Source organism: Elephas maximus, chromosome 2, assembly GCF_024166365.1.
Source record: "Elephas maximus indicus isolate mEleMax1 chromosome 2, mEleMax1 primary haplotype, whole genome shotgun sequence".
NCBI lineage: Eukaryota > Metazoa > Chordata > Mammalia > Proboscidea > Elephantidae > Elephas > Elephas maximus.
The window spans coordinates 188200700-188217279 of record NC_064820.1 but is presented as its reverse complement, the minus strand read 5'-3'; the positions used below and the strand labels follow the sequence as shown (position 1 = coordinate 188217279).

Genomic DNA, 16580 nt, shown 5'->3' with positions numbered 1-16580 from the left:
GATTCAGTCCTTGTGCCGACCATTTAACCGTGTCCTATTTCACAGCCAGATACTTTGCCTCCAACCAGCTGCTGGCAGAATGCATTCTGCTGTCACAAGAGGAGCTGTGGGAAAGCACGCAGGTAAGATCAAGGCAAACCCTTCCCCACTTCTCAAAAACAGCCTGAATCTCATGATATAAAATAATACAGGTGACATTTGTACACCCTTTATATGGGACACTTTCACATGGGACATCTCATTACATCCCCACTTAGGAAAAAAAAAAACTGATCCTGGTGAGTACACATGATATGATCCCAGATGTTAGTCCACAGCAGGATCTGAACTGAAAATTCTAATATTTTTCCATTAATTACACTGCGACACCTCTCAAATCTTTCTTGTTGGTCTTGTACACAATTGACCAAAGTCCTTGCAGAGTCAACAGCCCATTCTCTATGGAGTAATAGCCTTCACCATTTATTGAGTGCTCCCATCATTGTCACGTTTACATGCACTGTCTCATATAATCCTCAAAATTATTAAAGAAGGACTTACAGATGAGGAAACAGAGATATTAAGGGTTAAGTTTTTGTCCAAGACCACAAAGCTAGTAAGTGGTGCAGTCAGGGCTCAAACCCTTGTGTGTGTGTGATTTTGGGGTCCCTGTTGTGAACCACAGAGTTCCTGGGTAGAGCAAATGGTTAACAAGCTCAGTTGCTAACCAAAAAGTTGGAGGTTTGAGTCCATCCAGAAGAACCTTGGAAGGAAGGCCTGGTGATCTACTTCTGAAAAACCAGCCATTGAAAACCCTAAGGAGCACAGCTGTATTCTGACACACATGGGATCACCATGAGTTGGAGTCAACTCAATGGCAACTGGTTTACTGGGCTGCTAACCATTAAATAATCCTTTCATCGCCCCCCCTCAATTTCCATGTCATCCTCCCTGCAGACAGAGCTAGTTTCAGCTCTTGGCACCTTCAGAACAACCAAGTCGTGAGATCCATCATGCAGAGTGGTTCCATCTTCCTTCATCAACTTCACATAGGACATGGCAAAGTTCTTTTCTCCTTTATCCTTAGCTGGAAATAACAAGAGGAGGTCAGGAAAGAGAATAATACATGGACTATCCAAACCTCCCACCCTTCTCCTCTTAGGGGAGTTTCAGAGATGCTAGTTGGCTGGGTACTCACATTCCAGAGAGGACCGATGTCGAAACATGAATCGCAGATGGATCCTCTGCATGTCTTCAATAGGGACAGCCACCTCAGCAGATGGAAACCAGAACTCAGGAGACAATGAGTTAAATGGCCCTCCCCACCCCACCCTACCCCCCAAGAGGCCATCCGACCATTTAACCAAGAGCACTGCACACTGATTTATTACCCCTCCATCAAGTCTGATGAACTGTAAATATATTACATACATAAGAACTAGCTATGAAGAGAAAATAAAGTACCAAATGTTATCCATTAGGCAAATTGCATTCCCAGCCAATGAAAAGAAGTCTGTAAATTATAGTGAGGAAAAATGAATCTCCCCAAATTGGTATAAAAGTCACATAACTTTAGCACAGGATTTGATGCACTGCAGACCGCACAATGCACATTTTCCTTACACACTCCAGGAGTTTCTGGCAATTGCAGAAGGGCTTAGAAATAAGGAATGGCCATTAGTGGCCTTGCTAGAGGACTCTCATTTAGGCAAATTGATATAAACGCTTTAATCCAATAATATTTGGAAAAATCCTAGGGCTCATTCCCATCCTTGGCTGGACACATGTCCAGATGTTTTTGTTCCTGAGGACACTGAACTAAGACAATCACTCCTTGGCCACCCCAGAACCACTGTCTGGTGAGTGGACTGCTGGCACCATTGGCTGGGATGCTTTAGGACTGGCTCTGCACTGGCCCTCCCTCCTGAAGCTTCACAGCTTTCTCCACAAGTGCAATTCAGGCCAAACCAGACAGGCTTAGCTACCTGTGCAAAAGACACTTTGATTTTAAAAAGGGACAAGTTTACACCATACAGATGACTAATAAGAGCCAAACAGATGTATACAGATGTATGCACACTCTGTTCTAGAAAATGAAATCATGAGCCTGGGGTCACTCACCATTTGTTTGTGTGTTCAGACGGAGCAAAAGAACCAAGAGCCTCGTGGGCAAGTGCAGAACAATTTCACTGTCTATGTATTGAATGGTCACTATAAGCTACAATCGTGTGAGGCACTGGCTATGCTCTTGGAAGGCAGAGTCCCTGTTCACAGTTCACAAGCAGTGACATATAACAGCTGTGTGATGAGGGCTAGCAAAGAGATATAACTGGGGTGAAGCAGACAGAACATGAAGAAGAGAAAATGAATCCAACCTAATGACTTTCCAACCCCAAAGCTGGGCAGGTCATCATTTTGAAGAGAGTATAGGGAGACTCAGTGAGGAAAATAGGAACATATATGACAATGCAAGAACCACTGGGATGTGTGTGAATAGCTATCACTGATAATGAAGTCATGCGTATACCTTGAGTTTGGGGTCAGAGAACAAAGTGAGTGAAGAATGTTATTAACTATAAAGCAGAGATATTTGAAGCTGTCCCTTACTGTTCATTGAATTAATTCCAAATTTGCTTTCTGCTTCCAATGCAAGATATTCCCTTATGCTTACTGTGACAATCTGCTAATGTGAATATTTGGGGTTAATGCCACTTCCGCCTGAGGTACCCTTCCAATAGGGCATCTTTGAGCATTAATTGGCCTTTTATAGCCTCACAATGGCTCGTAAGCTCTGCCACTCCTCGCTGCCAAGTAGGATGGCATGACTGGGTGGGCTGGGCACCATCCACAGAGGACCATGTAACAACTACACATTGGTTAGGTTCCAGACCAATGAAGGGTGATCAAGAGAACCAGGGTGCTCACCCATTGGGACACCATTTCCACTTCCTACCATGCCACCAGACACCTGCCAGGGAATTATTTCAGATCCAGGGAGGTGCCTCTGAGATCCCCATGCCCTTACAGATGGTGAGTTCTGCTATAACCTACCCAGAGCTAGAGAAGGTTCTTTCTGTCACTTCAAAACCCTCCCAGAAGTATGTCCACAATTGGCCCCAGAAATGAGCTGGACATTTCACAAAGTAAAACATAATGTATTCTTAAATGTTCACAGTCACATCAGTCCATCAAGCCTCTCCACCCCAAGACCTACTTAGATTAGAACAAGGAATTTCCAAAATACATTCAACAGACCCCTAGCCCTGGGATATGATGCTAGGAAAAAGGAGAAGCTCCAGGTCCAGGACGTTTGGGAAATGCTCTCTCTTCCTTTTGCAGATTTGCATGGTATATTTACATCTTAACGATTCTGAGAACCTGCAATGAAGAAGCCTTTTGGCTCTGTTCTCAAACTTTTCAGTATTGCTCACTTTTATTTGTCCAGGAACATAACTTTAAAGTGACACCCCTTAATTAGTATTCCACAGAACATGTTTTTGGGAACACACTGTATGAGAAAGATCTTCAGGGAGACCCTGTGTCACATATTTGGAACAACTACAGCTACCCCTGGAGCCCTGGTGGTGCAGTGGTTAAAAGTTCAGCTGCTAACCAAAAGGTCGGCAGTTCAAATCCACCAGCCACTCCTTGGAAACCCTCTGGGACAGTTCTACTCTATTCTATAGGGTCACTATGAGTTAGAATCAACTCAACGGCAATGGGTTTGGATTTTTTTGCACCTACCCTAGGGGACACTGTTGGTTTAGTGGTAGAATTCTCACCTTCCATGCAAGAGACCTGGGTTTGATTCCTGGCCAACCCACCTCATGTGTAGCCACTATCTGTCTGTCAGTGGAGGCTTGCATGTTGCTATGATGCTGAAGAAGTTTTAGCAGAGCTTCCAAACTAGGAAGAAAGACCTGGAGATCTACTTCTGAAAATCAGTCAATGGATCACAACAGCCCAATCTCATTGTACATGAAGTCACCATGGATGGGGGATGACTCAGTAGCAGCTAACAATAGCAACAACACCTATCCTACCCTCCCTCCCACCCCCTCCACCTCCACCCTGACAATACAGAACAGGAAGGAAGCTGCCTAGTACTATGAATCAGTCTGCCTTATAGAGGAATGGGTAAGAAACAGGCAAGGGCCAAGGGTTTGAGGGGTATCTTGAAGGAGTGCAAAGCCCAGTTTGGTTTTTTAGACTAAGAAAAAACTGCCAAGTATGATAATGGCTAACATTCATTGAGTGTGTACTCTCTTCCAAGTCCTGTTCTAATGGTGTTATATGCATTAAATCCTTTAATCTTTACAGTCATCAAATTTCTTCCATTTTATAGATGAGAAAACCAGAGCACAGAGAAGTTGAACGACTTGCCCATGGTCAAACAGCTAGTGAATGGCAGAGATGGAATGTGAGCCCGGGCCCTTTGGGTCCAGGGTCCAGGTTCCTAACGATCTTGTCCTATTGCTTTCACAGAAGGAGAAAGAATACTAATTGCTCCAGGTCATTTCCATTCCCTTCCTTAGTAGTTGAGAGCACAGACCCAGAGCCAGACTGCCCACATTCAAATCTCAGCTCTGACACTTATTAGTAGTAAAAAACCCTCTCTGTGCCACAGTTCCCTCATCTGCAAAATGGAAGTAATATTAGCACAAACCTCATAGGGTTGTTGTAAGCAATAAATGAAGTAATTTAAGTAAACCACTTAAAACTGCCCAGTTCATCATAAGAACTAGATACATGATTGCTGTCATTTATTATTATTATTATTATTATTATTATTATTATTATTATTATTATTATTATTATTATTATTATTATTACCTTGACTGTTTCCATCCAACGTGGCTGTTTGACTTGATAGTACACAACGGAGCGATACTCGGTCATGGGCTTGTCCCCAGCTCCCACACAAATGGCATTCTGACCCAAGAAAAACAAAGAGAGAGAAAAAAACTGCAGAATTGCCATTTTCTGTGCTTGTGCAATTTTGGTCCCAAGGGCAAGGCCAGCCATATGGCCTGGGATAACCCCAACCCTCCTGCCCAATACCTATCACAGCCCTTCTACATTACGGGTTTATACATGAACGTCCCTGGCCCCAGAAATGACAGGTGCTTAACTACAGAAATTCTATTACTTGCATTCTGGAAACCACTGGAGCGCGCCAGGCGCTGATGTGGCTGCCTTATTGTAAATGGTAACCAGCCTTGGAGTTACTGCATGCTGCCAGTCTTATTAATCCTATTCGTTCCCTAAATCTGAATGTGCGCAAAGTTTACAAACAGGCTCAGGTCAGCCAAGCAGCACCTCATTCCGATGTATTTCTAATGCTAACATACCACGGTGCCTGGGAGCTGGGTAAGGGGAGAGAGCACAGGCTTCAGAGAGACACACAAGCTCCCACCTTGGAGAACAAGTCTGGGGCAAAGAGCTGGGGCACAGCAGCTCAGTTCAGCCCACACTGACTGAGCATCTTCTGGGTACCAGGCTCATGCTAAGTACTTGGGATACAGATGAGTCAGGTACTAAACCTGACGTCAGGAGCTCACAGTTTGGTAGAGGAAACGTTGGATGAGCAGACAAAACACTATAGCAACATGGTGCAATGGCAGGTGTATAAACATGCCACTGTGGGGCCCAGAGAAGCAGCATGAAAGTGCAGCCTGAGCACTCAGGGAAAGCTTCCTGGAGGCAGTGACTGTCGAGCATCTTGAAGGAAGATCCTGAGCTGGCCTAGAGCTAAATGTGGGAAGGGCATTCCAAGTGGAGAGGACAGAGGGAGCATAGAGCAAGCATACCTGTCTGCATGGGATATGTATTCTTTGCCATAAAAGTCACCTCGGAGTTTCAGAAAGGAGCTAACTGGGGAACAAGTAATAATGTTGTAAAACAGGATGCCAGTCCCTAATCCTATCTCTGTTCATTCCCACGGTTTGGCTCCAAAACCAGATCCAAACTAGGGTCACCCAGATGCGGCCTAGGTATGATTATTATACCAGATCGATGGATTTAACCTCAAGTCATCAGACTCCTAGGGACATGAAGACTGGCTTTAGGGCCCCAGGGGTCCCCTGAAATTGAAAAACTGTGTGCATCTTGGTATTTTTACAGTGAGAGAGTCCATCCCTCTCACCAGATTCCATCAGATTCTCCAGTGGGTCCTTGACCCTGCCCAGGCTGAGTCACCAAGGCTGGGCACATGGAAGGAACTCTGTAACCCCTCATCAACTGATCCAAACTGGGGAAGGAGAACCCTGCCCTTCTCGTAGGAAAGCCCCCTCTTTGCTTTTGAGTTACAGGAAAAGAAAGAGCACAGTTTCAATACTGACTGCTGGTCCTTGCAGGCAAATTGAACCCATTTGAAAACAAGGATATTGAGTCCTTTCAGAATGTATCTCTATAAACATAATATAAAAATAAGGATAAGCACTGAACTCCCTTAGGAAGAGGGCCAACATGCAGGAAATGAGGGAAAACACACAACTCTCTTGATTTGCTGTGGGATGAAGCATTCCAGAACTCTTTGAGACAATGAACTAGAGTCACGCTTGCAAAGATTCTTCTAACCACTTAAAGAATGCTTTGTGTCCCACATCATGCAAAATTCTTCACACACAGTATCTTACTTAACTCAATCCTCACATCTATCTCTGATGATTACCATTAGTATCCCCAATTCACAGCTGAGTAAACTGAACCCCTCAGAGGTTAAGTCACTTGCCCAAAATGTGGCAAAGCTAGGACTGCTTCCCAGGTCCTCTAACTTCTAGTCTAGCATTCCTTCTATAACAACCTAGATGTCCTCCAGCCTATAAAGATTTATATCTTGTGATATTTACGGGCTCGGAGTTTCTGTAGCTCTAGTGAATCCCATGAAGCTTATAAAATCTGGAAGTACACATATATCTCTGGTGAAAGTAAAATTGCTATATACAGCAGGCAACCACATCTCACAAAACCATCCTGAGATGAAAATATTTGATTTCCTAAGGCTGGAGAAAAAACTCTCAGTGATATTCCAAGAAAGGACTAAGACAATGGCCCTCACTCTCAACACTTCAGAAATAAAACCAACATTGCAAAGCATTTCAAAAGGGCGTCACAACCAGGACTGAGCTCAGTTCTAGGGAAAATATAGACTCATATGTCTCAAGAAAGACTGGTCAGTAATTTTTCACAGTCTCCACCCCCGAATCCCCTAATGAATGCTAAGAGCTCCTGGTTGGGGTGGTGAAGCTTCAGATCAGTTTAAGACAATCTGTGTAGGAATCAGATATAATGTGTGCTTTCTCTGTAGCTTTGGAAGAGACACCTCAGCAGGAGAGGATATCGGACTCCAGACCCATGCCATTTACCTCACAGGAACCATGTGAGGAAGGGATGGCACTGTGGATGCAAAAGCACTTTGAGAGTAAGAAAGCAATCTACACCTACAAGACCATGGGGAAGATGCAAAATACCATTCACGAGGCTAACATAGTCAACACCTATATGTGGATTACCTCATTTGATATTCACAACAGTTAGGTGCCATTGCTGGTTCAGACGAGACTCTCAGGCTTAGAGAGGTATGGAGCTTGCTCCAGGTCATCTGTTAATCCTGGTTGAGCTGGACGTTGAGCCTGGTTGATTGGCCCCAGAGGTCACTGTTCTGATCACTATTCCACACTGCCTCCCTACCCCATATGTCCCACCTCATATGCTATATGCTTTCAGAGAAGCAGATAACCTCTGGGCCCAGCATTAGAGCCGTTTTACTTCTCTGGAAACTTGCTTCGGGCATCCATGTTGGATTGCCCATTTGACCCTCTTCGATGCCCTCCATAAGGCTGACCCTGCAGTGGGTCTGTCTTCCCACAATGTCACCTTCCTTCTTGTTACTGAGTATTTATTGCGTTTCAGGTGCTTTACCCCTACCATTCTGTCTAACCTGCAACTCCATGAGAAAGACATTATTGTACCTCATTCATAGAAGGATAAAATTGCCCAAGATGGCACTGCCAATAGTAGGGGATGCTGGGATTTGAATACTGTCTGTCTGACCCCAGAGCCCACCCCCTTAGCTTCTCTGCTATGACCCCCTCTTTTACCCGCCTCGTTCTGTGCAAAGTCCATGAAAAACCAAAGTGAGCCAGGGGCAGGCTTGCTTCTCTGCCTTCTGGTCTCACTCTGCCAAAAGCCATGTGCACTTAGAGCAGAAGAGGGAATCAACAGCCCTAAATCCATAGCCCTAAAGGGGACTGTTCCCACAGGAACCTGCTGGTATCAAACAGGAGTGTTGACATGTACTGCCTAACATTTAATTAGGCAGTAATATTTATTTCTGCAAACAGAGAAAGAAAAGCCTCCCACAGGCTTCCTTAGCAATTTTCAATAGTCAGTCGACGCAACTCCCCCATAACTTTCCTAATAAATGAAACTGCATATTATCACTGTGTCCCAGAGTTACCTTTCTGTTTCAGCACCCAGAATACCTGCTTATATATTCATCTTTGATAAGTATGTCTGTTCAGCCCGGGCAGGTGTGACTCAAAAGGGTTGCTAAGTTGGAAGTAAGAATGGCTCACTCAGACCAAAAATGAGAAAATACGCCTGCTTTCCTGTTGCTGGAGCCCTAGTGGCACAGTGGTTAAGAGCTATAGCTATAAACCAAAAGGTGGGCAGTTCAAATGCACCAGGTGCTCCTTGGAAACCCTATGGGACAGTTCTACTCCATCCTATAGGGTCAGTGTAAGTCAGAATCGACTAGACAGCGGAGGGGTTTTTTGTTGTTGTTGTTGTTTCCTGTTGTTGACTGTGCCGTCCAACTTGTTCTTTGGCAACATTGGAAGCAAGCATATCAGTGTTTTAAAAATGCAGTGGAGGCTAAAGTACTCTCTACCAGGTAGAAAAACTACCAGGTAGCTGGATAAAAATACCTTCAAAGCAATGGTCTATATACTCATGCAATGCAATTTTCCTTGCAGATAAAAATCCTCTGCACTTTCTTTGTGCTACTTTGAGCACAGCGTTTCCCACTTATTTTATTTTTTAGACAAATTTTAGAGTCCAACAAAAGGAAGATGAGTTCAACAGATGGATTTTGCTCAACTGGATATTAATTGATGGGGCCAGTCCTTATGAACAAAAAGGGATCTGTGGGGACTTCTTTTAAATTTAAAAAATAATTACGAGTCTTTGCAGAATTTGATAGGAGTGGCCTCGTTTTTAAAATGTGAACTAAATTGGAGATTAAAAAAAAAAAAAAGGACAGGCTTCATAGTGAAGTGGTTGAAAAGGTCTGGAACCTAGAACCAAGCTCCAGCTCTGCCATAGACTAATTGTCTAACCTTGGGCAAGTTGCCTAACTTAATTCATTTTTATCTGTAAAACGGGGATAATAATGATAAGGCATCACACTTATCACAATGCCTGGCTTGCTGTAATTCCTCTATGAATGCCAGTAATTCTTAGATTTAACAAGCTAACCAAGAAGCTGACCTTGTAAAGGTCAGCAAAATCTCAGCCAGAGCTCCAGAGCAACGTTAGAGCTGATGACTTATCAATTCTCACACCACTACTCGGGTTCCTACCCCCACACCTCGCTTGGTTACCCGATCACCTACTGTGGTCTACGAGGCATACTTTCCCACTCTGAAACTTGTGTTGAGAGCTGATTTTATTTTCAGCTAAGTACCCCGAGAGGAGAAATTGAGAAGAAAAACCCTCCCACACACTGGACACAAGTGCTGACAACCTTAAAGGAAATATAAGTAAATAAATGTAAACACACATGACAAATATTGGGTAGGACATATGCTGCATAAATATTTATAGCAATGTGCTTTGCATTCATGAATACACTCTGCTAGCCCTCTGGAGACCAATCTAAGAATAAAGCTTTCCACCAGAATTTCTGGCTGCATGCTAAGGAGATGAAGTGTGAGATGAAGTGTTGGGAGCCTCTGTTTTGAGAACATCCCGAGTCCCCACATCAGCCCAAGGCTCTGCAATGATCCTCTTCCTGCCATGAGGTTTACTTGAATAAATCAGTTCAGGTTTCAATGAGAGCAACATTTTAACTGCAAAAAGCAAACTGATAAGCTCAGATTAAGTGAAAAAAGAAGAAGGGATATGATGGTTATACTGTGCTATGGTGCCTAGCTGTTTGGTCAAATACTAGCGTAGATGCAGCTGACCTTAAGTAAAGCAGATTACCTTCTATGATGTGGATGGGCCTCAACCAATCAGGTGAAATCTTTAAGAGCAAAAAGAGAATTTCCCTAGGGTGTATTCTACCTCCAGGCTATAAACGGACATTTTGCCAGAACTCTCCTCACTTTTCACTCTTCTTGTTGGCTGACCTATGGATTTGGGGACTTGCTAGTCCCACACAATGGCATGAGTCATCTCCTTAAAATAAATACCTGTCTGTCTATTTCTCTCTCTCTCTCTCTCTCTCTATCTTACTGGCTGTTTCTCTGGAGAACTCTGACCAAGACAAGGAAAGGTCACGAAAGGCAAGGAACAGATATTGAAAAACTGCTTTTGGTGCAAAGAAAGAACAACACGCAATCTTATTATAGGACACGGTGCTAACCACGCTTAAAAGGGGTAGACCATCTTACTCAACAGCAGTCCCAAAGGCACCTGGCATTTAGAGAGCATAATCCTGGCTACAGAAAACAAATCTTTATGAGCATAAGCCCCCACAAGGGTGGTCCTGTCACCCAGACCAGCAGCTGAGTCCCTTACGGGCACCGTTTTGCCGTCCTCTGCGCAAACACACAGGATCACTTCCACATTTCTCTGCGTAGTCTTGTTGTACTTGTCAAAGTCACCTTGTAGGAGAGTAACGTAGATGTCGTTCCTGACGTCCCCTGAGGCAGAAGGAGAGAGAGGGGAGGCAGGAGTTAGAGTGGGCCGCAGCAGGAGAGACACTGCTGAACTGGTGGGGGAGCGGGAGAGTGAGAGCAGGCGCCCTATCTTCATTTCTGTCACTGAAAGGTAAAATCAGAAGAGTTTGGAAAATGCATTTTACCTCATCGGGGTGGGTGGCAAGGGGATGAAGGAACCCTAGGAAATCAGTTGCAAAAAGGGAGGTAGGATGGTCAAAATTGGCCCTGTTTTTCCCTACATTAAAATCATGTAATTTCCATCCTCTAGTGACATCTTCTGGGAAGGCAAAGGAAAGCTCTAACTGAACTGATTTTGGCCCTTAAATAACACCAAGCTTACATTTTTTTTTTTACATATTTTTTACATATCCACAGATCTCCTACTGTGAGCCAGCAGAATGAAAGACTTTTCCTGTGTCCTGGGGACACTAGGTCAGGGTTGAGCTGCAGAGAATCTTTAGGAATGGGGGGAGGGGAGCAATAAGCATTGAAAACCTCACAGGGATGTACACAAAGAATTGAAGTCTCTGGTGAAGCAGGTATACAGAAATGACAGCACAGACCTGCACTGAGGCCACCATACAACTGTGCAACCAAAAAACCAAAAACCAAACCCACTGCCACTGAGTCAATTCCTACTCATCGTGACCCATCAATTCCGACTCATAGTGACCCAAAAGGACAGAGTAGAACTGCCCCATAGGGTTTCCAAGGCTGTAAATCTTTATTGAAGCAGACTGTCACATCCTTATCCTGCAGAGCAGCTGGTGGGTTCAAACCACCAACCTTTCAGCTAGCATCCGAGCACTTTAACCACTGTGCCACCAGGGCTCCCTGCACCTGTGGAAAGTGGGGGCAGACAGCTGAGTGTGGTCATGGACAGAAGTTCAAGAAACAGGTTTAAGGCCGGAAAAGAAGTTTCAAAACAGTGTTATCATATAATCTCATTTGTTTCTCTTTTAACACACACATATTTGGAAAACCGGTAATAGTAGTGGTTACTGCCAGAGAGAAAGGTTTGGGGGATTGCGATTCAGGGAGGTTTTAACATTTCACTTTTTACCTTTTCATGTGATTTAAATATTTTACAATGAGCATGGATTCCTTTGGTAATTTAGAAATAGATTAAGTTTTAAGAGAATGACAATATTCCCCCAGAAAGAATGAAATCGTTTGATATGTAGTAAAACAGAAATGATGCCCATGATAAATTATTAAGTGATAAAGCAACTTGCAGAACACCATACAAAGCATATAAAGTAATGGTTTAAAACAGTATATTTTTTTCCCATTAGTGGGAAAAAAAGTGCAGGTGTCTATGTTTATGTGCGTTTGTGTTTATTATGTGTACCCATAGAAGATTTTGGAATATACAAAAATAGTTTTCAGTGGTTACCTTCAGGAAGAGACATGGAGAAAGGCAATAGAAAAGGAAGGATTTGACTTAAAAAAAAAAAATAGATTAAACAAGTTTCCCCTGTTCCCTAAAGGAAGGCCCGAGCAGCTGCCTCTCACCTGGCATGATGATCTCCGGGAAGCCCAGCTTCCTGGCCACCACAGTTGTCCTGTCCACCAGATGTGGATAGTCCTTGCGGATCTGAACAGTGTCACCCACCAGCATCTTCATGGTCACCCAGAGGCCTGGAAGGGAATGCTCATCATGAAGATCCAATTTCTTCAAAATATTCTCTCAGTATCGACCTCCTTCCCTCCCCTCAATCTCCCTTTCTGGAGGTAACAACTGGAAGCAGAGATACACACCTGGGGGAGGATGGAAGGTGGAAAGCAGAGGGCTCTGGAGTGAGACATCTCAGAGTTGGAATCCCACCTGCTACTTCTAGCAATGTCAGCTTGCATCAAACTATCCAGCCTCTCTAAAATCAGCTTTTGTAAAAAGGGGATGACGCCATCTACCTTGGAGTCCCCGAGTGGTGTGAAGGTTAATGTATTCAGCTACTGCCAAAAGGTCAGCAGTCTGAGTTTGCCCAGAGGTGCCTCAGAATAAAGGTCTGGCCATCTACCGTCAAAAAATCAGCCATTGAAAACTTATGGTGCATAGTTCTACTCTAACACGCATGGGGTCACCTGAGTTAGAATCGACCTGATGGCAAATGCTTGGTTTTGCCATTTAATGCACAAGACTGCAAGAAGGATGAAATCAAGATAATACACAAAGTGCCTGACACATAGTAGATACTCAGGAAATGCCAATTCTTCTCTTCCTGCAGAACACTAGAACATGTCCCACATTGTTTCGGGTTTCCATCTCTATAGGTCACTTGTTCCCATTCTTTGCAAGCTCTGTCTGGAAGGAAAGCTGAGTTTCCCAGAGTTTAGGATTTTGCTCTGTTTGCTGAAGAACCAGTGGCTCCCACCCCGCATCCAGCTCAGCCCATTCTGCCCACTGACACTGTACCTTGCCCTCCGCTGTCTCCCTTAGAGACTGTGACTTTGGCCAGCAGGGTGTGTAGGAAGTCATTCTCAGATGTTATCCTGAGAAGGAAAAGAAAGCACAAAATGCTCACGTGGTGCCCACATGGGGCCACCAACTTGTAGTTGCAGGTGCTCCAGGGAGTTCCCAGCCCACCACACCCCTTAGGTGAAAAGACAGCCTGCCTGTGTCTGCTCAGGGTATGTACATTGTCAAGAGGCACAGCTCTTGTCTTCACAAAACAACATGGCTCTGACATGGCTATGAGTAGAGCCCATTTTCTTACCCCACAGAAAGGCTCTTTAAAAAAAAGATTCCCAAGGCCTCAAAGTGTATACTGGCTCAGCAAAGGGGCAAAGTCTTTAGCTGTTCCTGTTAAGTCCTATCTACACATCTTAACCATTGTCACCGACCTCACTACCTACATCAAAACATCATCCTTCTTGGACTATTCCTGGGGTAATAAAATCATGACAAAGTTCTCAAATTGAGGGTTCTACTTTCTTGTAGATTCTTTTTTAGAGCAGGGAAAGGACATTTTACCTCCATCTCAGCCCTCTTCCCAAGTCATGGGTATTTCTACCCACAAGAATCAGGTTAAGATTCATTGTTATAGGCTCCTGATATGCTTCTTCTTCATAGCTTTGTGGGTCCTCTCACACCTGCAATTCATTCATTAACTTCTGTTGATTACCTGCTTAATTCCTGACCTAAACTATAAGCTCCATGAAGGTAGGGCCATGTCTGTCTGGTTCATCACTTTACCCCCCACACCTAGTACAGTGTCTACCACTCTGCCAGGCCTTCAATAAAATCTGTTGGATAAACATTATTTGATGGAAGAATGGGTGAAAAATTGGTTGGCACTGAGGCCATCACTCTCATCCCAACATCCTCTTGGGAGGCCCCATCTAGCTATCATCTGCTTAGGGAACCAGTTCACCCTGTGTGGTAGGAAGGATGTAGTTTAAGAGAATGGAAAGAAATGGGCAATCCCTTACGGGTGGAAAGGAATGAAGTGCTGCTTTTCTTCGTCACTCTCTGCTTTCCCCTTGATGATGTCCGTTATATCCATAACTAGACAGAGAAGAGAAAAGAATTAATGGTTTCAAGTTCCCTCCTCCCAAGAAGGGATGACAATGGGATGTGACTGTAGGGCCGGAGGCAGGGCCAGGGATGCTTGGGGAGCAGGTAAGTCTAAAAAGGCAAGCAAGCCAGCATTGGACAATAACAGACAATGAGGGCTCGGAACATGAGTCACCTGGGCAAACCCCTCTGAGCAAAGCAGGCTGGGAAGTCAGCAGGCTAAGTAAACATGCAAGAGCCCAACGGTTCAGTGGAGGCCAAAAGGGAAGAGCCAGAGCAGTGGCTATGGAATTATGCAATTAGGTTTGGATTTCACATGTATGTATTGAGTATCTACAGTACCTATAAACACAAGTTCAGTGACTCCCTGTAGGATCTGAGAATTTAATGAAATCCATCCCCTCTCTTTTCATAAGCATGTTCATATGCACAGATACCTAATTGCAGGATCCTTGAACCCTACAATTCCAGAGATCCTGGATCCTCTAAAGCTCCTCCACATATCAGCCACTGAAGGTAATAAAACCAAGGTGAAGAACTCCTGCACTGGAGTGGGATTATACAAGGGGAGAGATAGTGAGAAAACCTAGTCAAATAGAGTCAAAACCCTAGTAACATTTGATACCTCGAAGACTCCAAGCATTGCTCAGGAGACGATTAAAATTTCTGAGGTAATAATCAACCACTGACTGCATCTGGCTAGAGAAGGTAATTAGGGAGCAAAGAGAAGTGGGAGAAATTGTTCTTTGATCTGGACCAGCATCCACTCTCTCTGATTAACAGGCCCTCTTGGCTCAGTGGTTTGAGTGGGACTATTTCCCTGTGGTGCCAGAGATGTTCACATGACCCGACCTGGCCAATCAGAGAATGGCATCCCTGCCCACAGGAAATGCTTTGGGGATGAGCACATGACCTACATTTAAGTTCCTGGGGCTTCTGCTGGAACTAATAGAAAAGAAGTACTCTTTGTACTGGGTTGCTAAGCTGGTAGAATGCAAACTAATTGGACAGCCAACTTATTGGATAGCCATCCTGAGAATAAGTTAGCAAGAGAACATTGGAGCTGAGAGATGCAGAGATATAAATTTAAGTTCCTTGATCCAGCTATGCCTTCATGAGCAAAAAAAAAAAATTTCTACATTTAGCCCATTTAGGTCATACTTCTGTGCCCTAAGGCCCAAAGAGTGCAGAGTATACCCAAGGACAAAGGCACACTTTGAGGTAAGGTTGGAGGGCCCTTGCCACCCTAACAGAAGCATTATGATGCCAGAAGTGCCCCTCCTATGGAACCGGAACATTCTGGACTAGGAGGGGATTTCATGGATCAGCCAAGTCCAAGCTCCACATTTTTTATATAATGAAACAGAGGCCCTGGGGAAAATGCTTGCCTAAGATCACCTAGTAACTAGTGACAATGCCAGGTTAAGAACACCAGTTAAGTCAGCATAACTTCTTCTACTACTCCAATTTGTAAGCATTGTCAGGGGACTAGATGGAGAGTCAGCTGGTCTGTGATTACAGAAAATCAGGGTATCCCAAAGTGAGGAATCTAAAACACTGGGCTTGGATATGGTATCTAAACCAAACCAAAACCAAACCAACCCACTGCTGTAGAGTCGATTCCGAGTCATAGCAACCCTATAGGACAGAGTAGAACTGCCCCATAGAGTTTCCAAGGAGCACCTGGTGGATTGGAACTGCTGACCTTTTGGTTAGCAGCCATAGCACTTAACCACTATACCACCAGGGCTTCCATATGATACTTAAGGATTATAAATGGTACAAGATTAAAAATCTATATTTTAATAAAAAGATGAAAACTTGGCATATCAAATTGATGTCTTCACAGATAATTAAATTGTCTTTTTAGAAAAAAAATGTACTTTAGTATAAATAAAGTGGTTTGATTAAAGGAAAATATATTAGGTCAATAATAGTGCAGGTGATACTCAAATATAACAACAACCATAAAGTGGGGCAGAATGACGAAGTCCCAGAAACCCTAAGAGAGAGGTGGTGTGGAGGAAAGTGCAGAGCTGACACCCTTCTATGGCAGCATCCTTTGGGACTCGTCCTTGGGTCTCATCCAGCCTCCAAATGTCCGCTTCCACATGGAATTTAGATGTGTGGTGGGTGACTCATGCTGGGTAACTGCATTTCCTGTCCTGGATATTTTTTCTTTTTTTGTAAAATGA

General features: G+C 44.0%; 1 protein-coding gene across 1 annotated transcript in view; it reads right to left on the bottom strand.

The window, feature by feature from the left end:
* Positions 1 to 16580, bottom strand: part of DOCK2 (dedicator of cytokinesis 2) — a 543298-nt gene that overhangs the window by 465997 nt on the left and 60721 nt on the right. Inside the window, exons 11-17 of the mRNA XM_049874293.1 lie at positions 14301 to 14376; positions 13285 to 13361; positions 12384 to 12509; positions 10726 to 10850; positions 4813 to 4911; positions 1178 to 1250; positions 963 to 1066 (exon numbers count right to left, since the gene is read on the bottom strand). Coding sequence (XP_049730250.1) covers positions 963 to 1066; positions 1178 to 1250; positions 4813 to 4911; positions 10726 to 10850; positions 12384 to 12509; positions 13285 to 13361; positions 14301 to 14376 — 680 coding nt within the window. The remainder of the gene's footprint in view (positions 1 to 962; positions 1067 to 1177; positions 1251 to 4812; positions 4912 to 10725; positions 10851 to 12383; positions 12510 to 13284; positions 13362 to 14300; positions 14377 to 16580) is intronic.